Source organism: Aquarana catesbeiana, linkage group LG01 (assembly GCF_042186555.1).
Source record: "Aquarana catesbeiana isolate 2022-GZ linkage group LG01, ASM4218655v1, whole genome shotgun sequence".
Lineage (NCBI taxonomy): Eukaryota > Metazoa > Chordata > Amphibia > Anura > Ranidae > Aquarana > Aquarana catesbeiana.
This window is the reverse complement of record NC_133324.1, coordinates 242,610,022-242,637,512: the sequence shown is the minus strand read 5'-3', so window position 1 is coordinate 242,637,512 and position 27,491 is coordinate 242,610,022. Positions and strand designations below refer to the sequence as shown.

The window sequence follows — 27,491 nt, the reverse complement described above, 5'->3', positions numbered from 1 at the left end:
ACACAAAGTTGTCATTAAATGATATATTGCTCACATATGCCATGGTTATATGTAGAATTACACCCCAAAATACATTCTGCTGCTTCTCCTGAGTATGGGGATACCTCATGTGTGAGACATTTTGGGAGCCTAGCCGCGTACAGGACCCCGAAAACCAAAAAATGTACGCCCTTAGAAAGCCTGAAGGCGGTGCTTGGTTTTCGGGGTCCTGTACCTGGCTAAGCTCCCAAAAAAGTCTCACACATGAGGTATCCCCCTACACAGGAGAAGCAGCAGAATGAATTTTGGGGTGTATTTTCACATATAACCATGCCATGTTTGAACAATATATCATTCAGTGACAACTTTGTGCGCAAAAAAAAAGTGTAATTTTCCCGAAACTTGTGGCAAAATATAAAATATTTCCATGTACTCAACATGCCTATCAGCAAATAGTCTTCTTCCAAAAAGGGGTCATTTGGGGGGTTTTGAACTGTCCTGGAATTTTATGCACAACATTTAGAAGCTTATGTCACACATCACCCACTCTTCTAACCACTTGAAGACAAAGCCCTTTCTGACACTTTTTGTTTGCATGAAAAAATATTATTTTTTTGCAAGAAAATTACTTTGAAGCCCCAAACATTATATATATTTTTTTAAAGCAAAAGCCCTACAGATTAAAATGGTGGATGTTACAATTTTTTTTTCACACAGTATTTGTGCAGCGATTTTTCAAACGCAATTTTTTTGGGAAAAACACACTTTTTTAAATTTTAATGCACTAAAACACACTATATTGCATAAATATTTGATGAAATAAAAAAGATGATCTTATGTCAAGTACATGGATACCAAACACGACATGCTTTAAAATTGTGCACAAACATGCAGCGGCGACAAACTACATACATTTTTCAAAGCCTTTAAAAGACTTTACAGGTTACCATTTTAGATTTACAGAGGAGGTCTACTGCTAAAATTACTGCCCTCAATCTCAACCTTCACGGTGATACCTCACATGCATGGTGCAATTACTGTCTACATATGACACCAGACCGACGCTTGCGTTCGCCTTTCCGCGTGAGCACGGGGGCACAGGAGTGCTTTTTTTTTTTAATTATTTATTTTGCTTTTTTAATTATATTTTTAAACTGTTCCTTTCATTTTTTTTTTTTTTATTTATCATTTTTATTGTTATCTCAGGGAATGTAAATACCCCTATGATACTAATAGGTAGTGACAAGTACTCTTTTTTGAAAAAAATTGGGGTCTATTAGACCCTAGATCTCTCCTCTGCCCTCAAAGCATCTGACCACTTTATGAGCCCATAAGACCCCCGTGATAGGGGTCCCACGGTACTGGTCCTTAAATTGGGGTTGTTGTGTGGTTGGAGTCACGCTGTACAGAGAGATATCGCTGGTAGGACACCGGGACCCAGTCTATACGCGCTTGAGATGCTTATCATCCATTGTGGTATCCGGAGGAGTGTTTCATTGCTTAGCTGCATAACCTGGATGTAGTCCTGAGACGTGCCTGTTGTGCTTGCCATCTGGTAAGCGCATATATTTGGTGGTGGAGGATAACTGTGTAGGGTGTGTTTGTTTTCCACTTTCTCACTTGGTTTTCATGGAAACCTGTCAGGGGACTCCTCCTATCTCCTCACTAGACTCTCAATTTTTTCAAAATCTATGGACTTTGCTACCATTTGTGCACTAATGATTTGATGTCATTTGATGTATTTGCTACCATTTGTGCACCAATGATTTGATGTCATTGATGTATATTTTTGTGTTTACTGCATATATTGATTTTTTAATTCACTGTATAGCGCAGTTTTTTCTTTGTTTTTCTTTTCGGTTGTGAATATTTCACAGTTGAACTGCTGCTTCCTTGGGGGGTTTTTTATGACAGCGCGGGGATTTTTTTGTTTTTCCTTGTTGTGCATACATTGCAATGTTCTTTTTTTCATGCAGCCTGTGGGCTGAACGAAAAAAAGAGATTGATCGGTGGGTATGCCCACCATTAGAATACCGCCCTTCATCCACCCACTTTTAATGATGGGCATACATGCACCATTTTTTAAACTGTGGTGGTGATTTACGTATCGTGGGAGCAAATGCTGTTGCTGTCAAGATAAATAAACCCGTGCTGCAGCTGAATTGCGTACCTCCTAAGCAAATGATGGTTAACAATAAAACAAAGTAACGTTACAGTATAACAGTAAGACTTACCATACCTGCAAAGCAAATACAATAAAACATAGTAAAAATAAAACATTGTAATCTGTGCCTAAAAAATATATGCCGAAGCATGGGGGAAATCCGCCCCTAATGTTAGGAGCAAATCGCTCCTCCACCCCTACCCCCATGCTTCGGCATATATGCTCTTTTTTTTTAACTGTGGTGGTGAAATCACCTCTGACAGCGCTGGAGTCACGGCTTTATGTATCGCGAGAGAAAACGCTGTTGCTGTCAGAATAAATAAACCCGTGCTGCAGCTGAATGGCGTACCTGCTAAGCAAATGATGGTTAACAATAAAACAAACATTACAGTACAACATACCATACCTGCAAAGCAAATACAATACAACATAGTAAAAATAAAACAGAGAGAGAACAATAGATATAGAACAATAGTGAGCAAACAGTAGAGCGGACAGTAGATACAGAACATAAGAGAGAGAACAATAGAGAGAGAGAAAAAAGTAAAACCACAACTATTTTTGGCTTTTTGATTTTATTTTTTTTGTGTTTTTGTGTGTTTTTTTAAACTTTTTTCACTTTTATAAAAACTGTAAAAAAACTGTAAACTGAACGTTGCAGATTAGGATCTCGCAAAATGTAATGGCCATCACATCTTTCGAGACCCTGTGTACGTGTGCCTAGGACTGTGTAGTGCTGTACCCTACGCTAATACTCAACTAGTGTGTGGTAGCGTTTGAAACAGTCATCGATGCAGAGACCAGGCTGGTCAGGACAGGAGGGACAATAAAAGCGAGTGTCATGCCTAAATCCGCGTTTTCTGCAGACACGACATCTTCTTTGGGGTGTTCTTTGGGTAGGGGTACCAGGAGGACATACGGAAAATGCCTCTCATGCAGCCGGCTCACTGCATTTGCGTTGGGAAGGTGGGCCATAGCACCGTCTGGAAGCAAAAGGGCTGTGACGATCTCTTCCTGGAATTTAAGGAAGGATCCAGTCCTTCCTGAAGCTTTGTATAGCACAAAAGCACAAAAGCGTTCTGCAGAGCCAATTGAAATAAATATACAGACACTTTTTTGTACCAGCGTCAGGCCTTACGGGAAATTAGGTATGGCGCCAACAACTGTTCGTTGAGGTCTACCCCTCTCATATTAAGTTTGTATTATTGGACACAGAGGGGTTTCTCCACAACACCAGTCGGCGAAGAAATTTGGACTGTCGTATTTGCGTGAAGGGAGGACAGAACGAAAATATTCCGAGAATCCCTCCACTTCACTGCTAACAAATTATTACACTTCAAGCAGGCTCTCTCCCCCCATCTAAGTCGGGATTCTACAAGCTGTTGGGGGAAGCCCTGGCGATTAGATCGCACGGTGCCACATGTGCCAATTTCATAATCAAAAAGGTGACTAAAAAGTGGCACGCTCGTGTAATAATTGTCCATGTACAAGTGGTACCCTTTTCCGAATAAGGGTGACACCAAGTCCCACACAATCTTACCAGCGCTCCCTATGTAGTCTGGGCAGTTCTCCGGCCCTACGCGACTATCTTTTAAAACTATATATAGCTTGTAGCTATAGCTTGTTGCCCTGTCACAGAGCTTATACATCTTGACCCCGTATCTGGCACGCTTGCTGGGAAGATACTGTTTGAATGACAAGCGGCCAGAAAACTTAATCAGGGACTCATCAACGCAGACAACTTGATCGGGAGTAAACAAGGCTGCAAACTGTTGGTTGAAGTGGCTTACGAGGGGCCGAATTTTGTAGAGCCCATCAAATCCAGGGTCACCCCGAGGACAACAGAGTTCATTGTCGCTGAAGTGCATGAACCGCGAGATCTGCTCGTATTGTGTCCTGGTCATGGAGGCAGAGAACATGGGCATATGGTGAATTGGGTCAGTGGACCAATATGACTGCAACTCACTCTTTTTAGTTATGCCCATGAGGAAGGAAGGTCTTGAATACGGAAACCGTAATTGGTTTCCAATCTCTGGCAAGAGTCAGCTGGGGATTAGAGGTGATGAATTAACCAGCATACAAATTGCTTTGGTCCACAATAGATCTATAGAGATGTTCAGTGAAAAACAGCAAATAAAAATCAAGTGATGTAAAATCAACAGTTTCCACCTGAATTCGGGGTTGGCCAGTAAATGGGGGAAGTACAGGTGCTGCAGACGTGGTGAGCTCCCAATTAGGATTGGCGAATGCAGCAGGAAGGGCACTATGGGCTCCATGGGCCTGTGTTTGTTTTCTTTTTAGTGGCAGCGGGACACTACTCATGCTAGTCACCTTGCCCGCATGAACTGCACTTATGGGACTCGCCATGCTACCAAGTGTTACTGCAGTGTTGGATGTGCAACCAGGATGTACTAGGCTGCTGGTGCTTGCCAGTTCACCAGAAGGATGAGCAGCACTAGTACTGGCTCTCTGCTCCATACGAGAGCCCTGTGGTTCTCGCACCTCAACGAAAGCAGAAGAACGGGGTCTGGTACACTTGATCTTGGCAGGGACCACAACTCCATCGTCAGAGCTATTTGTCAGGGTGCTGCTGCTGTCTACAGGTTCGTATTCTGAGCCTGAATCTGACAGATGAGTGACTTCCTCTTCACTATCTGTCATGCTCAGAAACGTGTAGGCCTCTTCACTAGTGTACCTTCGATTTGACATTTTGGTCTCTAAACTAGTGAGACTCACAGGAAAAAAAGCTCCTGACTGTCAGCGACTGCTTCAAACGCTGAAAAAAAAGCAGGGATCAGGCCTGACTCTGCGAACACTGCAGTTATGTGTTTTATGTTTTGTAAGTGACAGTGATTGATTGATTGATACCGCACTTGGGTGGGCTGGGCTGGGTTGGGCTGTGCGGAGTGGCTAAATGCAGGTGCTAGCAGGTATTGGGCTGATCCCGCCAACACTGCGTTTTTGGGAACCCTAAACTGCTGGGGACGCTAGTATAGATCTAATCAGATCAGATATCGATCAGTTCAGACACTATACTACTAAGGGAGGTGTATGGTGCGTGCGTACGTGGGTGTTAGCGCTACTGGCACTAATCTGACGCTGCCTGGGGTGACACAGACCCTGACTGAAGCTAAAACCTAATTTATATCACCCGCTGGGTGATCAGGGGGTTAAACCTTTATTTAGGTAAAATATGGCAGTTGCCCTGATGCTATAAAAAATAAACTAGCTATCCTGCATCACCCATGACACTTATACAGTGATCACTGGTGACAGGGGGTGATCAAGGGGTTAAACCTGGGGGGGTCCCTAGACCTATCTGGGCCTAATACTAATTACCCTAACGCTGATTTTTGTCATTAATGACACCAGTACAGTGATCAAACAAAAATCTGAATGCTGCACTGGGTGACACAGTGACAGGGGGTGAAGGGGTTTATTGAGGGGGTGATCGGGGGTGGCAAGTGTACCTACGTGGACTGGTGTCAGTGTAGTGTTGGTGCACTTACTATTAGATGTCTCCTCTTCTCGGTCTGGAACAAAAAGACCGACACGAGGAGAGATGACATCACTTCCCCTGCTGTGTTTACACTTTCACAGACAGGGGAAGGATCTCATTCGCCAGGACCAATCACCATTGGCCTGGGCCTGGAGATTGATCGGTTCTGGATCGAATCGAAGCACAACGTATAGCTACGACGCTTCGCGAAGCTGGACCAACCTGCCGCAGAATAACTGCAGCGGCTGGTCCGGAACCAGCTAACAACAGAAAAAACACAGCCCAATTGGATTACACTTTCTCTAAAGATATACAAAACTAACTATCAGGGCTGGGCTCAGCCCTTCCTTCTCTGAGCTGGCTGCTTAGCTGTTGGCTAATTGCCAGTTTCTATCTCTCCACAGTTACTCGCCTGTTGATGATACCCTGCTCGTCAGTCCTGCCTACTTAAGCCGTCTAGCCCAGAGGATCTCTGCCTTTGCCTTGGTCAACATCACATTGGCTGAAGCAATAAAAGCTTTGCCTAATCAGGGCACAGAGCACTTTTAGAGCCATGATTGGACATTGTCATGATGACTCTATCCAATCATGGCTCCCGACCCACACTATAAAAGTAATCTTTCAATCTTGACTCTGAGCCTTGGAAACCCCTGCAGCTAGCGAGACAGCAGCAGCACCCCACACTGCTGGCTATCTGGATCAGGACTACACAGCGAGCCTCCCCTTGTGACTAGCCTTTTTTAACCCTTACCCTGTGAGTTAATTCTTATTTAAATTTTTATCTTAATAAACTCATCATTAACTGTTTTAATATACTGCACTCAGATGAGTGCCGCTGTTCTCTACATTATATATCTACAGAGCTGCTTCCTCTTCTACAGCTGACTGCACCTCTAGAGTGCTATATACATCTTTAACCCATCAAACTTGTTCCTAACCCATTCAAGCCTGAACTGAACTTTTCCAGGGTCCAAGCCATCCCTAACCACTGGATTTTATTATCATACCCACCTTTACCTATAGTTTTGTTTCCCACCCATTTGTCTCTCTCCAAGCTCTACTATACTCCCCCACCCCCCTTCAGTGTGCTATAGTGTGCTATTGTGATTCTATTGTCAGTGTAGAATATCAGTTTAGTGGGAATCTAGAGATAGTTCAGTCAGTGTGAGTATAGTATGACAACCATTCATCTTTATATTATTGTGAATCTAGGGATAGTTCAGTCAGTGTGAGTGTAGTGACCACCATTCATCTTTACATTAGTGTGAATCTAGGGATAGTTCAGTCAGTGTGAGTGTAGTGACCACCATTCATCATTACATTAGTGTGAATCTAGGGATAGTTCAGTCAGTGTGAGTGTAGTGTGACCACCATTCATCTTTACATTAGTGTGAATCTAGGGATAGTTCAGTCAGTGTGAGTGTAGTGACCACCATTCATCATTACATTAGTGTGAATCTAGGGATAGTTCAGTCAGTGTGAGTGTAGTGTGACCACCATTCATCTTTACATTAGTGTGAATCTAGGGATAGTTCAGTCAGTGTGAGTGTAGTGACCATTTAACACAGTATATTTCATTGCATTACTGAAAGTTTAACACTGTATATTTCTGTGCGTTAGTGTGCATTTAACGCAGTATATTTCAGTATGTTACTGCAAGCTTAACACCGTATATTTCAGAGCGTTACCTTCCATTTAGCGCAGTATAGTTCAGTGCATTACTGCAAGTTTAACGCCATATATTTCAGTGCGTTACCATCCGTTTAACGCAGTATAGTTCAGTGCTTTACTGCACGTTTAAGGCAGTATATTTCTGTGCGTTTCTGCACATTTACCGCAGTATATTGCAGTGCGTCACTGCAGTTTTACTGCAGTATATTACAGTGGAGTGTGTCTGTGTAATGAGTACTCAAGTTAAAGTGCACCAAACACCACTTTCCCTTGATTAAAGTGCATCCACGTACACATTTCCACATCTTTATTACATTTTGTTAATAGGCATCCCCCACATCATGTCTGGGAGGACAAGGAGAGGCAGATGTTCCCATGGCACTGTGCGGGGGCCAGCAGCGTATGTGTCCACAGGCAAAGGTGGACGTGGTCAGTCCTTAGGCAGGGAATCATTTCCTCTGTTTCGTGATGTTGCCTGTGCTATCCAGCCACAGCATGCAGAGGAGGTAGTGGACTGGCTTACTAAACAATCCTCATCCTCCGTCACCCAAGCAGAGACTAGTGCGCAGTCCAATGCAGCTGCCAGAGTGGCTAAAACTGCCTCCTTGTCCACAGCTATTACTGCCATAGCCCCAGCATCAGGCATGGAGGAGTCAGCTGAGTCATTTGAACACAGCGTCAGCCACTTGCCCCTTGATGATGCACAGCCATTACTTGATTCAGATGTTGGCTCTGAGGTTGAGGAAGGCAGGAACATGAGCCTACAGAGAGGGGAGAACACTTGTACACAAATTGGCAGTCACATTCCCCCAGCCGCAGTGTATTGCCAAGTTGTATCCAGTGGTAATGAGGATAGAGAAGATGATGATGATGAGGTCACTGACACGACTTGGGTGCCAGATAGAGTAGAGGAGGAAAGTGAGGGTGAGGCACAACCCCAACGAGGCAGCCATCATGGAAGAGTAGAGAGCAGCCATCCTATTTCATCACATTGTGGAGCTGTTATCTCCCGGCCCACTTCCCACAGCTCAGCTGTCTGGGCCTTTTTAGCACATGTGCAGCAAAAACACAAGCCATTTGGGTACCACATGCTTGACAAGGCATTTAACCTCCCACCACTCAGCCCATTGGCAAGAGAACCTGAAAGCGCAAATCTGTTCCTCCTCCTTACTCACCTCAGTCTGTCGCCCGCTATACCTCATGACCTCTCAACAGCTTCCACTGACAGAGACAATGGTATAGTGCAGGGTGTCCCAGGTCCTTGCAGCACATCTGCCAGCAGTACACCACCAGCTGTAGACTATAGCGGGCACATTTCTCTGCCTCATCTGCTGCAGCGAAAAAAAAAATACAGTCACTGCCACCTACATGCCCAGTGTCTAAATGCAAGCTTGTCAAAGCTGCTGGCGCTACAACTTTTGCTTTTCCATCTGGTGGATTCTGCCCCCTTCCGTAAATTTGCAGAATGTCCAGGTTCCCAGCAGCTATTTCTTTTCACGTAAGGCCATTACAGCTCTGTACCATCACATAGAAGGCAATGTAGCAATGTGGAATTGTTGGGCAAGGCAGTCAGCTGCAAAGTCCATGTTACTGCTGACACGTGGTCCAGCAAGCATGGTCAGGGATGATATATTTCATTCACAGCACACTGGGTAACTCTGCTTGCAACTCTGAAACATGAAGGACAGGGCTCAGTGCTGCAGCTTGTTGTGCCCCCACCTCTCCATACAGCTAGTGGTGATGATGCGAGATTTGTCAGCTCTACCCCCCTCCTTCTCCATGCCCGCCTCTGTCCTATGAACCACAAGTAGCCCCTAAGCGTTCAAGGGGCTATTCAATGAGTCAGGCTAAAAGGTGCCATGCAGTGCTTCAGCTGGTGTGTCTAGGGGACAAGAACCACACTGGAGCAAAGATTCTTGCAGCTCTGCAGGGGCACAAACCTCCTGTCCGCCCTTAGACAGTGAAATTTGACACATGTGCCATGCCTGGCACATGTCCTCAATTTGGTGGTGCAGCGTTTCCTAAATAGGTACCCAGGGTTGGAAGATCTGCTAAAGCAGGCCAGAAAAGTCTGTAGTCATTTCAAGCGGCCATACACAGCCAGTGCTTGGTTGGCTGAAATTCAGTGGGAATTCCACCTGCCCGTAAACCGCCTGATTTGTGACATGCCCACCAGGTAGAACTCGACTTTGGCAATGCTGCAGCGTCTGCACATGCAGCAGAGGGCCATCAACCTGTGTGATTAAGGCACAATGGCAGGCTCAAGGCCGGCTCGGCTTTTTTTCCCCACGCCACTGGCTGCTCATAAAGGATGCATGCACTGTACGGTCACCATTTGAGGAGGCCACAAAGATGGTGAGCTGTGACAATGCATCAGTGACACAATCCCTGTTGTGTTTCTGCTGGAGCAGACTCTGTGTGGCATTATGGACAGGGCACGCTAGGCAGAGCAAGGCCCACTTTATGCAGACACCATTGTTCCTACACCACAGAACACACAAGAGGAGAGGGAGGAGGAGGATTCTGGCAGTTTTGGAGGCATTGAAGCAGAGGAGGACATACCTCAAACAGTAAGGCATGTTTTTCCATCCCCAGAACCCTTGGGAGTAGTATATGGCTGGGAGGAGGCCGTTCCAGATACTGTAATACTCAGTGACCCCGAGGAGTCTGTTTCTCATGCCTCCGCAAATTTGCGGTGCATGAGCTCCCTCATGCTTCAAAGCCTGCGAATGGACCCAAGAATACGTGGCGTAAAGGAGAAAGGATCACTATTGGTTGGCAACCCTCCTTGACCACCGTTACAAGGGGGAAAGTCTCAGAACTTATCCCGTCCCCACAGAGAGTGCAGAAGATGAAATCTCTTGAGCACACCTTAAAGAGGAGTTTATCTAATGCTTTTCCAGACTCTGGTATATTACAGCGTAGTGGAAAACGTAGTTTTGAGGCTTCTATTGGTCAAGAGAGTATTTCACAATTTTTTTTAGTCCTCGCTGCCCAGGGCTGTCAGCTTCCACATCCCATCAGCAGCGTCTGCATCACATGGTGGACGATTATCTAGGGGCAAAAACAGAGATGGAGAGCTTTCCAGTCAACGATCCACTGGATTACTGGGTCATGAGAATAGACCACTGGCCAGAACTTGCCCAGTATGCAATTGAGCTCCTGGGCTGCCCTGCATCCAGCGTGCTTTCCGAATGGGCATTCAGTGCTGCTGGAGGTTTTGTTACTGGTAATAGAACGCGCTTGTCCACAGACTCCGTAGACCGTCTGGCATTTATCAAAATGAATCATTCATGAATTACTAGCAGCTATGAAGCCCCTGATGCCAATGTCGCTGATTAAGTGTTTTTGGGATGTGGAATCTCTGCAGGACTTCTAGGCTGCCTAGCGTTGTGGGTGTTGATTTCATCTGGAAGAATGTTTTAGTTGTAGGTTTCATGGGCACAATTACCACCCAAAGACCAATTTTTCCGCACCTGTTTGACAGGTGGATATTATTGCAATTTTGGACAGCAAGGCCAATTCTTGCTTTCATCAAGAGTATCTCTTATAGGGTTATGGTGTGAAGGCACCACCAACACCCAGAATTTGACAAGACCAATTTTTTAGCACCTGTTTGACAGATGCATATCATTGCAATTTTTTACAGCTAGGCCAATTCATGCTTTCATCAAGATTACCTCTATGGGGTTATGGTGTGAGGGGGCCACCGCACCCGTTACAATTTTTCCGCACCCGTTACTTCTATCCAAAGTCTGTGGAAGAGACACCAAAATTTATCCAAAAAATCTGGCTCCCCAAGCTGTTGCTTACAAAATAAAGAAAGCTTGCAGGGAAAATATCATTTTTTTTGGGCATTATAAATGCAGTTATTGCGGCAGCAGCTTCTATAAACAGATGTGCCACTTTACAGGTAGACTAAGGGTGACCCCCCCCCCCCCCCCCACTATATTTATGCTTTCACTTTAAGCATCAATAAATCACTACTCATTTAAAAGTGAAGTTTTTTACAAACTTTTTTCATTGATACATGTCCCCCGGGGCAGTACCCGGACCCCTATAACCATTGTAGGCCCAATTACTTGCATATAAGCCTTCAAAATGGGCACTTTATATTTTTCTAGTTCGGGTCTCATAGACTTAAGTTCTGGATCGAACCGAAGAGGGGGTCATTCGGCCCATCCTTACTAATAATGACCTTACCTATGCACCATAAAAATGTTTACCGGTGCTCTGATTTCAAGTCATCTGACCCTAACCTGCTAGCAGATTACAGGTTATATAATCCATAATTAGCTAAATCTCCTTATTATTACTAGAGATAGGTTTATAGTTATTCTATATCCCTACGGATCTGGTTTAAAGTAGACCTAAATTTTGACTTTAGGTCTGTGTAAACAGGCAGGCATAGGAATGGATCTATTGGCACTGGTAACGCCACTGCAACTGATCAACTGATGCCAGTGAGGGCACAGCTGAAGCATAGCTGATAGTAAATATAGAGATATGGCAGTTCCATTCATAATCAGCAGCTGCCTATGCAGACATAAACCACTTTAGATATTCTCTGAATACCTCCTCGAGACAGATTTTGGCCAGGTGGCACAATGTCAAGAGGGTATGCAGTTATTTATGCTAATAAAGTATTTTTTGGGCAAGGTGTATATCAATAATTTCAGTGTGTGCAACTACTGAAAAATAGTGAATGATAAAGACAAATATGTGGTAGTCTTAGATGTTCTACTTACCCATGAGTAAAATATCACTTGTGTTTCACTGTTGGTAATTATTTGTGTGTGATCTTGAGGATTAAATATAATATATTTCTGAAATGTGAACAGATATTGACAATGTATAAACATCTAGTCAGACTTGCATTACTGATGCAGAAACAGTGTAAATTTGAAGGTTATAATATTGCAGACTTTAACCCCTTATATACTTTATATAACTTCCTTATATACTTTAGCTATCTCATAAGTAATGCAATGGCAAAGACCTATTACAGTGCATGTGATCATCTACAGGGGTGTCCAACCTGCGGCCCATGGCGGTTATGAATGTGGTCCAGCACAAAATCATAAACGTACTTAGACATTTTGATACTCTTTTGGCGATTTTTTGTCAAAATGCGTTTACAGCAAACACATATATTTGACAATGTCTCTTCACTGAGCTTTTATGAGTTTTATCTTCCCAAAGAAAAATATCCTACTCTTCACAATCATACCTTCAGGTCATTCAGGTCATCAGCACCTACAGTATCTCACAAAAGTGAGTACACCCCTCATATTTTTGTAAATATTTTATTATATATTTTCATGTGACAACACTGAAGAAATTACACTTTGCTACGATGTAAAGTAGTGAGTGTACAGCTTGTATAACAGTGTAAGTTCTGTCCCCTCAAAATAACTCAACACACAGCCATTAATGTCTAAACCGCTGGCAACAAAAGTGAGTACACCCCTAAGTGAAAATGTCCAAATTGGGCCCAAAGTGTCAATATTTTGTGTGGCCATCATTATTTTCCAGCACTGCCTTAACCCTCTTGGGCATGGAGTTCACCAGAGCTTCACAGGTTGCCACTGGAGTCCACTTCCACTCCTCCATGACGACATCACAGAGCTGGTGGATGTTAGAGACCTTGCGCTCCTCCACTTTCCATTTGAGGATGCCCCACAGATGCTCAATAGGGTTTAGGTCTGGAGACATGCTTGGCCAGTCCACCACCTTTACCCTCAGCTTCTTTAGCAAGGCAGTGGTCATCTTGGAAGTGTGTTTGGGGTCATTATGTTGGAATACTGCCCTGCGGCCCAGTCTCCGAAGGGAGGGGATCGTGCTCTGCTTCAGTATGTCACAGTACATGTTGGCATTCATGGTTTCCTCAATGAACTGTAGCTCCCCAGTGCCGGCAGCACTGATGCAGCCCTAGACCATGACACTCCCACCACCATGCTTGACTGTAGGCAAGACACACTTGTCTTTGTACTCCTTACCTGGTTGCCACCACATACACTTGACACCATTTGAACCAAATAAGTTTATTTTGGTCTCATCAGACCATAGGACATGGTTCCAGTAATCCATGTGCTTAGTCTGCTTGTCTTCAGCAAACTGTTTGCGGGCTTTTTTGTGCATCATCTTTAGAAGAGGCTTCCTTCTGGGACGACAGCCATGCAGACCAATTTGATGCAGTGTGCGGCGTATGGCCTGAGCACTGACGGGCTGACCCCCCCACCCCTTCAACTTCTGCAGCAATGCTGGCAGCACTCATACCTCTATTTCCCAAAGACAACCTTTGGATATGACGCTGAGCACGGGCACTCAACTTCTTTGGTCGACCATGGCAGGGACTATTTTGAGTGGAACCTGTCCTGTTAAACCACTGTATGGTCTTGGCCACGATGCTGCAGTTCAGTTTCAGGGTCTTGGCAATTTCCTATAGCCTAGGTCAGTGATGGCGAACCTTGGCACCCCAGATGTTTTGTAACTACATTTCTCATGATGCTCCACTACATTGCAGAGTGCATGAGCATCATGGGAAATGTAGTTCCAAAACATCTGGGGTGCCAAGGTTCGCCATCTCTTTTTCAGATCCTCAGAGAGTTCTTTGCCATGAGGTGCCATATTGAACTTCCAGTGACTAGTATGAGAGAGTGAGAGCGATAGCACCAAATTTAACACACCTGCTCCCCATTCACACCTGAGACCTTGTAACACTAAAGAGTCACATGACACTGGGAAAGGAAAATGGCTAATTGGGTCCAATTTGGACATTTTCACTTAGGGGTGTACTCACTTTTGTTGCAAGCGGTTTAGACACTAATGGCTGTGTGCTGAGTTATTTGGAGGGGACAGCAAATTTACATTGTTATACAAGCTGTACACTCACTACTTTACATTGTAGCAAAGTGTTATTTCTTCAGTGTTGTCACATGAAAAGGTATAATAAAATATTTACAAAAATGTGAGGGGTGTACTCACTTTTGTGAGATACTGTATATTTGTGAGCAACTATTTTCAAGGACGAAGCACACAGAGGGCAAAATTAGAACCAAAATATCTGATGAGCACCTTGGGACTTCATTGAGAATTGCTACTACATCCATCCAACCAGATACTAATGCGTTAGTTTATCAAAAACACTGTCAAATATTACGCTAGTTTTATGTGGCCCTCTTTTACTTTTGTAATAAAAAATATTACAAAAAAATGACGTTTTATTACTCAGATAGATACATTATCTATATCAGCGATCTTGTGATCTGCCCGACTTTTTCTGCTCATCAGCTATCTTTATTGTTAGTGTATTTTATGTGTGGCCCAAGACAATTCTTCTTCCAATGTGGCCCAGGAGGCTCAAAAGGTTAGACACCCCTTATTTACAGCCATTTATATGTCTGCAGCGCATTTTGAGTTAGTCAGCAAATGTATATCTGTGTACCTAGGTAATGGCAATTTCATAAAGAAATCTGAAATGTTAACACGAAAAAGGGATAGGTATTAGTTAAGTCTGTTCATGTATACTGCACCGATATATCTATCCATTTATTAATCTAATTAATTTACTGTATATACAGTGGGGACGGAAAGTATTCAGACCCCCTTACATTTTTCACTCTTTGTTATATTGCAGCCATTTGCTAAAATCATTTAAGTTCATTTTTTTCCCTCATTAATGTACACACAGCACCCCATATTGACAGAAAAACACAGAATTGTTGACATTTTTGCAGATTTATTAAAAAAGAAAACCTGAAATATCACATGGTCCTAAGTATTCAGACCCTTTGCTCAGTATTTAGTAGAAGCACCCTTTTGATCTAATACAGCCATGAGTCTTTTTGGGAAAGATGCAACAAGTTTTTCACACCTGAATTTGGGGATCCTCTGCCATTCCTTCTTGCGATCCTCTCCAGTTCTGTCAGGTTGGATGGTAACCATTGGTGGCCAGCCATTTTTTTTTTGAAAAATCTTTTTTTATTGAATTTTCATTTTTTTCAAAACAGAACTAGCCCACGCAGGGGCCAAATTTTCACAGTAACATGCCTTAACACTGATACTATGTTCAACTTAACACAAACATCTAAAACTACTACCCCAAGGTGGGGAGAGGCTCCAGCTCAAGGGAGTTCTGTGCTCAAACTGGTGTTAGCAGGATACTTAAATGAAAGATTATCTGGGCTCATTCACTGAAAATGTAGTTTTAAGCTAAGTCTTTATTACTTCTTCACTTGCTGTGGTGTTATCATCTAACCAACATGTCCACACTTTATCAAACCCCTATTTGAATAGGTGGCCCTGTATAAGGGTTAGCTGGCATTTATCAGGCTTTTCCAAAATCTAACAGGGGGGGGGATGATTGTTTCCAGGTCATTGTGATGGCTTTACGAGCGTAATACAATAGTAAGGATATAAGTATTTTCCGCGCTCTAATCATTGGCATTTGCTCAACCAACCTCAAAGTTCGGAACTGTAGCCGAGGCCGAGTATTGGTTCAAGGACTCATCAACCCTGCGCTGCAGTCACGGAGTTGTTGTGAAGCCACTCCTTCGTTATTTTAGCTGTGTGCTTAGGGTCATTGTCTTGTTGGAGGTAAACCTTCGGCCCAGTCTGAGGTCCTGAGCACTCTGGATCAGGTTTTCATCCAGGATATCCCTGAACTTGGCCGCATTCATTTTTCCCTCGATTGCAACCAGTCGTCCTGTCCCTGTAGCTGAAAAACACCCCCAGAGCATGATGCTGCCACCACCATGCTTCACTGTTGGGACTGTATTGGACAGGTGATAAACAGTGCCTGGTTCTCTCCACATATACCGCTTAGAATTAAGGCCAAAAAGTTCTATTTTGGTCTCATCAGACCAGAGAAACTTATTTCTCACTATCTTGGAGTCCTTCACGTGTTTTTTTAGCAAACTCCATGCAGGCTTTCATGTGTCTTGCACTGAGGAGAGGCTTCCATTGGGCCACTCTGCCATAAAGCCCCGACTGGTGGAGGGCTGCAGTGATGGTTTGAATTTCTACAACCTTCTCCCATCTCCCGACTGCATCTTTGGAGCTCAGCCACAGTGATCTTTGGGTTCTTCTTTACCTCTCTTACCAAGGCTCTTCTCCCCCGATAGCTCAGTTTGGCCGGACGGCCAGCTCTAGGAAGGGTTCTGGTAGTCCCAAACGTCTTCCATTTAAGGATTATGGAGGCCACTGTGCTCTTAGGGACCTTAAGTGCAGCAGAATTTTTTTTGTAACCTTGGCCAGATCTGTGCCTTGCCACAATTCTGTCTCTGAGCTCAGGCAGTTCCTTTGACCTCATGATTCTCATTTGCTCTGACATGCACTGTGAGCTGTAAGGTCCTATATAGACAGGTGTGTGGCTTTCCTAAACAAGTCCAATTAGTATAATCAAACACAGCTGGACTCAAATGAAGGTGTAGAACCATCTCAAGGATGATCAGAAGAAATGGACAGCACCTGAGTTAAATATATGAGTGTCACAGCAAAGGGGCTGAATGCTTAGGACCATGTGATATTTCAGTTTTTCTTTTTTAATAAATCTGCAAAAATGTCAACAATTCTGTGTTTTTCTGTCAATATGGGGTGCTGTGTGCACATTAATGAGGAAAAAAAATGAACTTAAATGATTTTAGCAAATGGCTGCAATATAACAGAGTGAAAAATTTAAGGGGTTCTGAATACTTTCCATCCCCACTGTAGTACCAACAATTTTTTTAGCACTTTACAGAGTATATAGGCTAATCATATTAGTCGCCACCACCCAATAAGGTTTAACCACATGCCAACCAGCCGCTGCAGTTGTAAAATGGCACAGCTGGGCGAAACGACGTTATGTAATGTCGCTTCACCCTGTGGCCACTAGGGGGTGAGCACACGCACCCCCGCTTGCTCCCCGAGCCGATGCGAGTGCCCCTTGGTCTCAATTACCGCCGGGCTCCCGCGATCTCTCGGGGCACATGGAGAACCCAGAACTCTGTGTGTAAACACACAGTTTCCGGTTCTCTGAGTAGGGAACTGACAATTCGTCTGTTCAGAGTATGAACAGCAGTCTGTTAGTTTCCCTGCACAGTCCCCATCCCCCTTCAGTTAGAACACAAACTAGGACACACATTAACCCCTTTACTGCCCCCTAGTGTTAACCCCTTCACTGCCAGTGACATTTTTATAGTAATCAATGCATTTTTAATCACACTGATCGCTGTATTAATGCCAATGGTCCCAAAAATGTGTCAAAATTGTCCGATGTGTCCGCCATAATGGTCTTTGGCCAGCAAAATGGTCTGGGGCTGAAGCGGTTAAAGGGGTTGTAAACCCCCCCAGCCCCCCCCCGTCCTACTTACCTGAGCCCTGGAACTTGACCCACGGGGACGCGCTGTCTCTCTACCCGGGGGTTCTCGGCACTTGATTGGATAAAGTGATAGCAGTGCAGCCATTGGCTCCAATGGCGACCAGGTTCGGGGCCACTCTGTGCAAAACGAGCTGCACAGTGGAGGTAAGTATGATATGTTTGTTATTTAAAAAAAAACAAAAAAAAAAAAACCACTTACAGTCACTTTAAGCATGGGTGACAACTCTGGTTTAAATCTAGTTCTAACCAGGTCCATTTTACATTAGCTAAGCATATGCACTAAATATTTACGTTAACATTAACTGTGCTTACTCGAACATCAAACTGATTTAGATCAGGCCTAGGTCAAGCATCATACATAGCAATTTGTGTTGTTACCTGAAGACCAAATTCTCCATTAAGTTCAGCAGTACAGACTGGTGTTTCAGATCCTGTGGTCCAGTCCCAAATACAGACTTTCTGCAGAAAATATATAAGATAAAATATAATCTACATTATTAAAGGGAATCTGTTACAAACTACCTGTGTGAAAAGCATGAGATGGAAGAGGCACAGGGAGGATACTCATGGTGAAACTATGCTTAGCCCACACAGAGCAAAAGAACATGTTCACTTTAAGTTAGCCCTCTTTAGCAGCATATACTTCCCTTCTTTTGCACCCCTGCTGCTCTGTTCAGCTGCTGGGAGCAACAAAAAGTTTTCTGTAAGCTACGGGGGCGTTCAAGTCAAACCGGGAGTTTATATAATAAAAGAACAAGTTTCAAGAAGTGGAAACTGCATTTTTTTTTTTAATTCAACATACTCCCCAGCTACATTTATACACTTATCTCAGCGTTTAACTAATGTCTGGAAAGCTTTGATAATAAAAGATTGGTCAGTACGCTTGAACCATCCTAGAACAGTCTGCTTCCCTTCGTCATCAGAAAGATTAGTCTCTTGTGCAATTTCACGACAGGTTATGCGTCAGTCATCCAGGACCAGGCGTTCCCTGTTCACAGGAATGACTGCTGTGGGCTGGGAACCACCATGGTAGGGATGGTCACTGATGGACGTATGACCATCTTTGAAACGTTTACACCAGTCAAATGTCTTACTGCGACTGAGCATCTTATCACCGTACTGTGCTTGAAGTCTTCTGTAGATATCGGCGGGTTTTACGCCTTCATTAAGAAACTTCATTGCCACACGCTGTTCCATGCACGCACTAACACTGTTGTCTGCCATCTTGATTAATGGTCTCTGGACTGGCCCTTGACACGTGCGCTGCCTATCAGTAATAAGACAGACTTGCCACTTACTACTGCGTGTAGTACAGCCACGCTAGCATCCCTTTTTATACCTGTCAAATTTAAAGTCCCAGTTTGACTTGAACGCCCCTCATATGACTTGCCAGAGTCATACTTACACAGAGCTATGAACTCCCAATGTGACACCACTAAAGTCTAGCGCTGTCACATAGAGTAAGTTATATGCTCATTCATATCCAGCAGCATCTGTCACATACAAGGAAAGGACACAATCAGTAATGTATTCACTCTGCCAACAATCTACCAAATCAAGCCCTGTAGTGGCAAATCAGCCAGTAGGAATTTGCCTAATATAAGATAGCACAGACTTTTTGCATGACCCTTAGGCTTAATGTACACGGGATGTTTTAAAACCTCTCCTGAACGATTTAACTTGACAGATAGTAATAGACGTTTAAAAACGTCTGCTTTGCCGCATCTACATGCCACATTTAGCTGCATTTGCGTTTAGAAGCGTTTTTTTTTTTTTAAATATTAAAAAATGTATCTCCATTAAAAATATCCTAGTAAACGAAACGCGGCTAAACGCGAGTTACCGCGTTTACAAGCGGTTACAGGCATTTGCCGTTTTAAATGCCTCTAAACATCTGTCCTGAACGCATTTTTTTGCTTTCCAAAAAATGCTTCTAAACTCAACTGCCTGGCAACGACTATAAACGACCCTGTGTACAAGTACTGATAAGATAACATAGAGAAGAGTTCAGGGGCAGCTGAAAAAACGCCCAACTGCTCCTAAATGTCCATTTACCAGCAGCAGTGTACATGAAGCCTAATAAGGGCAATGGTATTATCATAATGCAGGGCATCTATAACCCACATCAAATATAAAAGATGAACACTCAATGAACCCAAGTGAATGTAGGAAGGGGTACCTATGAACAATCTAGAAAGCAAAAGTGAATGGATAAGGAGATCTCTTCAATAATTAATGGCTCGATTGGTTAAAATATATTTTGAGTGATTTTTTTATTATATAATGAAATACCATGTACATGAAAAACTGATCGTAGTATACCTGAACTGTTCCTCCTCCAATAGTAGCCAAATACTTTGCATTCTGTGACATAGCTATGGCAACTACTCCCCCTTCTGGATGACTCTGGAATATCGTATGAACTGGGATGCTGCAGAACACAAGATGGAAATGATAATAATACAGATAATTGTTGGCAATAACCTCCATTATTTTGAGCACTGAGAGCCAACAAGAGTTGAAAATTAAAGTCACATGGCTGAAAATAACAACTCTTATTGCAAATACAGCTAAGTGAATTAGCTTGTATTTCTCATGTATGTCGAACCCAGTCTTTTTGTATCAAGTATATTATTTAAAAGTAAGCCGATAACCTGGGGATGAATAGCAGAACAAGATGACTTTAACTCGACAAAACTTGAATAGCATAAGATGCTTTTGTTTGCTGAAAGGGTCAAAATTGGTATTACACTTTTGGAAGGATGCTGATGGCCTGGGTCACCTTTCAGCATCTTACTATACAGTATCTGAGGCTCCAGCTATGAATGTTCTGCATTCTGCACTTTAGTTACCACTTATCAGACTTACCCCATTTATTGAAGTAGGACCTCTTTCTTCCTGTAGGATTTTTAATTTGTTTTACATGACAGAGATGGCAGTTGTAAACGAGATAGCCTAGTCAGGGCAGGGGAGGTTATATCCTGCTCTCAAACTTTGTGTGTTGGAAAATCCGATGGAAAATGTGTGATGGAGCCTACACACGGTCGGAATTTCCAACAACAAGGTCCTATCACACATTTTCCGTCGGAAAATCCGACCGTGTGTACGGGGCTTTAGTGTTACAGACATACAAAGTATGCCATATATATATTAATATTCCAATACGGTAAACAGTCCCCAGTATTTTATAGTTTTAGTGCAAATGGTATAGTAGCTTACAAGTCATGGTTTGGTAACATACAAAATGTATACTGTTCCTCCTTTTTTTTTAACAAAGTAAGTTTATTGCAACCAAAATATACAAGTCAGTTTACACTACATTATATAAAAAGAGAAAAAGCATAAACGTAGCATAGTTACAGAAGTCATCTTACAGGTAACTGTATTATCCGTAAATAATCACTTAAACATCAAATTCGTGATAGAAACTGCAAAGTCATTTAACATGGTATCACCAGGGAGGAGGGCTCCCTCACCCAAACCAATGAGTTCCAAATATTTATAGCCGGGGGATTATCCCCAAGGGAGAAAGGGATAAGGATACAAGGGGAGGAGGAGAGATGACCCAAATCAGCTGGCTACGGAATATGAATGATTGGAGTGGGGGGGGGGGGGATAAGGCAGGATCAAGAAGGAGGGGAGGGGGACAAGGATGGGACCAGAAGGTAGAGGGTCACCCCAAACACTCATAGAGTCCATGTACGTCCAATTCCCATGGGGTCAGCCTAAGGGATCATTTCCGGGCTAGGTGGAGGACTCGCTAGCGAGAGGGATCCCCAGGAGTCAATCCATGAGGACCATATTTTATCGAATTTACTCGGACAATTCCTGTTGATATATGTTATCTTATACAGAGGTAAAACAGCATTTAGAGTATTTCTCCAGGTAGTGACGGTGGACGGTGCACCCGACTTCCACTTCAACATGATCTCCCTGCGTGCGTAGTACATAGAGTATGCTATAAACAATTTTGTGTATTTCCCCACTCCAGAGTCATCCAACACATTCAACAACAGAGCTCGAGGGCACAAAGGTATTGAAGTTTCCGCCGCCTGATTGACATCTGCTAGGACCTGCTCCCAGAATCCCTGCAACAGGGGACACGACCATGTCATATGTATGAAGGAGGCCTCCGGGTCTCCGCACCTGGGGCAGGCTGGAGACCTATCAGGGTAAATAGTAGCCAGCCTGCGTGGTGTATAGTAGGCCCTGTGCAGGAATTTAAGTTGCAGAAATTGGTCTTTAGCCGAGATCATGTTAGGGACGTATGAAGAGACACATGTCTCCCATTCCTCCTCCTCAAGGGATGGCAAATCACGCTTCCACTTCATAAATGTTTTGGTAAGTTTTGTGGGCTTAGAGGCTGATATGTGAAAATAAATCGATGAAAGGGGTGCTGTCAAAATTTTTGTGGTCAGTAAACTTTCCAAAGGGTCTGAGGGGTTATACCACCAGGGAACTGATGTTGAAATGCATGTCGCACCTGCAAAAAGCGGAAAAACATCCAATTGGGCAGTCCGTATTTTTCTTTAAGTTCCGGGAATATCATCAGCCTACCCCCCCCCCGTCATCAAATGTTTAAGTCCCACTATACCTTTAGCTGCCCAGACCTGTGGGTCCGGTACACTACACAGATGAGGGAGATTAGGATTGCCCCAAAGAGGTGCATGAGGGGAGAACTCGCCCTGGCCTTTTGCCAGACCGTGATGGTAGTGCGCATTAGGGTCGTCAAATTGGGATAGGCCCTAATTCCACGGAATACCAGATTACTGAGAGCAGCATATGATCCTAATATTGCAGCCTCTAGGGACACAGCCGGGTTGTCCCTAGGTTACGAGAACCACCACCTGGCTGTTACCAATATGGTTGCCCAGTAATATACAAGGAAGTTGGGGAGGGCTAGCCCCCCTTGGCCCACCGGTAGCTGTAGCGTGGACAGCGCCAATCTTGGCACCTTTCCCAACCACAGAAAGGAGCTGACTATGGTTTTTAATTTAGCAAAGTAAGAGGCCGGGATCTGTATTGGGCTATTCCTAAATTGACAGAGAAATTTCGGGAGGAAAACCATCTTGATTAAATTCACTCTCCCTACTGGCGTCAGAGGGAGTGACCTCTAGTCTGCACACTTCTTCGAGAACTGCGCCAACAAGGGGTTTAGACTGAGATCCATATACTTGCCCACCGGTCCCCCCATACGGATCCCTAGGTACTTAAAGCTGTCGACCCAGACTAGCTGACTCTGAATGGGTGGTCTAGGCCTGGTAGGATTTAGGGGATAGATCAGGGATTTACCCCATACTGTTCCTCCTTGGATGGCATCAAAGAATATTTTGAGTATTAATTGTATTAATTCGGGCGGCACAGTGGTGCAGTGGTTAGCACTCTCACCTAGCAGTAAAAAAGGGTCGCTGGTTCGAATCCCAACCACGACACTACCTGCCTGGAGTTTGTATGTTCTCCCTGTGCCTGCGTGGGTTTCCTCCGGGTACTCCGGTTTCCTCCCACACTCCAAAGACATGCTGGTAGGTTAATTGGCTTCTGTCCAAAATTGGCCCTAGTATATGAATGGGGACCTTGGATTGTGGGTAGGGATTGATGTGAGTGTGCGATGTTCAGGGTTAGGGACAAGGGTCAGGGTTGTAGACCCACACTCACTCAGGTTGAACTGGATGGACTGGTGTCTTTATTCAACCTTACTAACTATGTAACTATGTAACTATGTAACTATGTAATTGTCTGTAATTTTTATATATTGGAACCAGATGTTTTATGGTATAAATCAATATTCAGCTCAGCAACACACCATGTGCCTCATGAAACAGTAATGTCCCTGGTAAATAGTGATAGTCTGCTTTGTTAATATTGGTTTGCTTCACAATATGGTGACGTCTGATGTGCGAAGGTAATAGATATGGTCATGCTTTAACCACTTTTATCGCAGTTATAAACTGCTGACTTCAAAGCAAACAATACAATTAGTTGACTTATTAAAGGAGAACTCCAGGAAGCACATATTTGCCAAAACTGGCCCCTTAAAGCCCCACTGCAATTTCAGAGGAACAACAGTCTTCACTGTCCAAGAACAGGTAATGTATTGAGATCTACATAGTGGTTGCAGGTACAGCATTATGATAAAATCCAACATTCCTGTGTGGCTGCCCCCCTACACCCCATTTCTGGTATAAGTCTGCACCCTCTTCCAATCCCACAACGTAGACTGTTCATACTTACCCAACTCAGTTATTAGATGTTGCTATGCATAAAGCAATTTTTCAATCAGTAGCACCAATAGAAAAATATTTGCTAACAGAGATGCAGAGGATACTCAAGTTTACATTACTTCTTTGTTTTTCCTGGAGACTGTAGTGAGCCAAGGGAAATCATTTTTACGAAAAATTGTACTTGCACATATTTACAGCATGATCATGCAAATGTATATTGAATGTTGGGCTGAATCTGGAGTTCTTCTTTAAGGATATCCCCAAACCATATATTAGTACTAAAATAAAAACACCAGATTTAAGATTCGTCTCATGCTTTCTGTCAAATCAAAGAAAGGATCCCACTTGCCTTTTTGTTTTTTGATGATGTAACTGCATTTATTTGAAGTAGTCTTGTATCAGCAACAAGTGATGCCAGTGAATATACTGGTACAACCATGTCAGAGGTTATATTATTAGAGAATAAAGCATATAGTTGACCTTACCCAGAAAAAGAATCCCATACAATGATAAGACTCTCTGGTCCGCAGTCAGCTGTAGCAATCCATCTCCTGTCTTCACTAACACACATGCAAGAAATGCAACTGCAGTGCCCCTGTAGGAGTATAGTGAGGTTATTTAATCACCAGTAAAACTAGACACTCATTCAGGAAATCTGTAAAATCTGGATAAGCAGGTTAAATCCAACTCTCAGGCTAAGATGTACAACTAGAGAACTTATTTACATACACGGAAGCATCTAGGTTTGGAGGTATGGCTACCACAAAGGTGAGGCTATGAAACCTGACTGGTTGCCATTTTCCCACAGATGTGTCTATCAGTGCCTTAATAGATTGCCTATAAAATTCCACAACCTTTTGAAGGTCAATATATGTTTTCAAATATGAAAGCCTATCCATTTTTAACTTTAATTGTATAGAAACCCAAGAATAAAACTGTAATATATAGTAGCTCCCTCCCTAGATATGGTCGCTGCATTTGTTTTCTTTTTTCAAACTCTTTTTCCATTATTTTCACCTGGTATTTTGCACTTCCTATCCTAGGGTGACAACACTTACTCTTTGTGCTCTATGGAGCAGCAGTATTGTCAGCCTAGGCTAGGCTGGTCTGATCTGGACTACAAACTGCTTCCCCTTCCTAATCTTCATAACATAGGTGGAGGATGTTCTGCAGTTTACAGACAGAACTGGGAAGTCTGATCAAGTTTTTTGAGATTTCAGGTCAGTACACAGGAAGTTACAAGCATATTGGATTTCTGGCAGGATCAACAAGTATTTTTCTGCAATTGCACTCTGAAAAAATAATATAATATATATAATATATGACATTTTTGCTTTAAGTATTAGATATTTTTTTTAATGACTATTTGTGACTGGAATACTATTTAAATGAAAGTTTAAAGAAGAATGGTGCCCATTTTACATACAGTAATGCAACACGCCACATAAATGTAACTGAGATATCCAATTCATACCTGTAGGTGGCGTTGGCGGTTAAGAGTGAAGTCGTGAATGACAGCTGTGTGAGCACAGACATAAACAAGCATTTGATGCTCTTCATCATGAAGATTATAAACAGGGATATTATTGTTCATGCCAAACGACCATACTAGATTCTGCACAAAGAAAACAGACATAGAATAGAGGTCAAACATTTAGGTACAATTCAATCACTCTGCTGCCCCTGTGTTGCCCAGTGCAAACATGCACATGAATGTTTGACTAGACTGAATCAAGCAACCCTGTTCTGAAGCATGCAAGCTGCTTTAGTTACCAAGTCTGGTCCCCTGCTTTTTTAATTTTTTATTATATACACAACAGGAGTAAAGGCTGTCACATATTGTTTGAATTCAAGCTGTAGGTGCCTTTGTTGCCCCCCTCTCAATTCAACAAGTCAATTATTTTTTTGGGGAAAATTATATTTATTACAATTTTTCAAAGTAATGTATAAAACAAAGCCTATACCCAGGCTTACTTACACAAAAATAAGAAAAAAAAACTAAAGAACCTAGTTAACCAAAATACCTAAGTCTAACAAAAACAAATGGTACGCTATAACCGCCAGTGAAGGCTGAACTTTTCGGACTTTTACCAATTAATCTAGTCCCAGACATCCTACAAGGTACGAGTCATAGAATGATAAAATGCACCCCTTCCCCGATCCCAGACAACAGGAACATCTCCCCAGAATAAAACATAACTGCAGAGTTCCACCACCAATGTCCACTGATAGTAGTTGACTAAATACAGTATGAACTAGTCTTCCGGAGAATCAACATTAGTATAGGGGAAATCCACCCAAATGTTCCACACTTTATGAAATTTCTTGGCACAGCCTCTAGACAAGTATGTCGTTTTATATAATGGAAGGGCTGAATTAATCAAACGTTTCCACAGGTTAATTGATGGAACAGAGGGGGATTTCCATCGTAGGACAATAGCTTTACGAGCATAGTAAAGTAGTATCCCTAAGAGGGTTCTAACTTGCCGGCTGTGGGCCAGAGGATTTACAAGTCCCAGTAAACATACGTCCACTGTCAATGGGATTTGGATTGTAGTGACTGCCAGAATAGTCGCAGTAAGCCCAGTCCAAAAGGTCTAACCAGGGAACGTCTCCAAAATATATGTATAAAGTAAGAAACCAGCTGGGAGAAGGAGCACTCCCACATTTCTTTCCACTCTTCCGAGTCCAGTGTGGGGAAGTCCGTCACCCATTTAGCTTTCAGAGCATCTAGGCCTATGTGCACATTGGGTAATAACATTTTATATATGCTAGACAAGGGCATGGGTAGAGAATCATCCCTGAGCATCTCCTCCAGGCTTGAAGTGTAGATGGCCACCTGGAAATTTTCAAATTGGGTATTGTAGGCATGTCTAAGTTGCAGAAACCTAAACAAATGTGAATTAGGGAGGTTGTATTTTTGTTTTAGCTCATCAAAAGTATGTAGTCGCCCCCCAGTACATATTTGACCCACATATTTAATACCTTTGAGTGCCCACAAACTAGGATCAGGTATTTACATAAATTCCGATAGCTTCAGATTATACCAAAGAGGGTTATGTGGTGAAATGTGTCCAGGGGGCATAGGACATAGAGAATTAGCTGCTAGCCATGCTTTCACAACAGTTTTCATGGCCGCTTTCAAAGAAAAAGGCGCTCTGGGCCCACTGTAAATTAGGCTTCTTAGCACTTTGTAGGAGCCCAAGTAGGCTGCCTCCAGAACCACTGCTGCATTGGATTAGTCTGAGACCAGCCAATTGTGTCCATGCAACAATAAGGCAGCTAGGAAATATTTATGAAGATCAGGACAAGCCAGACCTCCTTCCCCCCAGGGTCTTTGCAGTACTGTCAATTTAAATCTTGGCTGGCCTGGGCCCCAAAAAAAGGAGATCAGGATAGTATTTATGAGGCAAAACATTTTTTGTTTGTGTCCACACAGGGGAATGTCGCAGAACAACCAGGAATACTGATAAGTTTCATATTAAATAAATTGATTCTCCCAATCAGAGATAAAGGGAGATGAGCCCAGGCCTTCAGTCTAGCCCTCAAAACTTGTAACAGTGGGGCTAGATTCAATGCACAATAATCAAGGGA

The 27,491-nt window shown here is 43.1% G+C and overlaps 1 protein-coding gene across 1 annotated transcript in view; it reads right to left on the bottom strand.

Moving 5' to 3' along the window:
- Window positions 1–27,491, bottom strand: part of CFAP251 (cilia and flagella associated protein 251) — a 130,668-nt gene that overhangs the window by 87,705 nt on the left and 15,472 nt on the right. The window contains exons 5-9 of the mRNA XM_073626813.1: window positions 25,372–25,512; window positions 24,383–24,492; window positions 19,999–20,107; window positions 18,055–18,135; window positions 12,062–12,139 (exon numbers count right to left, since the gene is read on the bottom strand). Coding sequence (XP_073482914.1) covers window positions 12,062–12,139; window positions 18,055–18,135; window positions 19,999–20,107; window positions 24,383–24,492; window positions 25,372–25,512 — 519 coding nt within the window. The remainder of the gene's footprint in view (window positions 1–12,061; window positions 12,140–18,054; window positions 18,136–19,998; window positions 20,108–24,382; window positions 24,493–25,371; window positions 25,513–27,491) is intronic.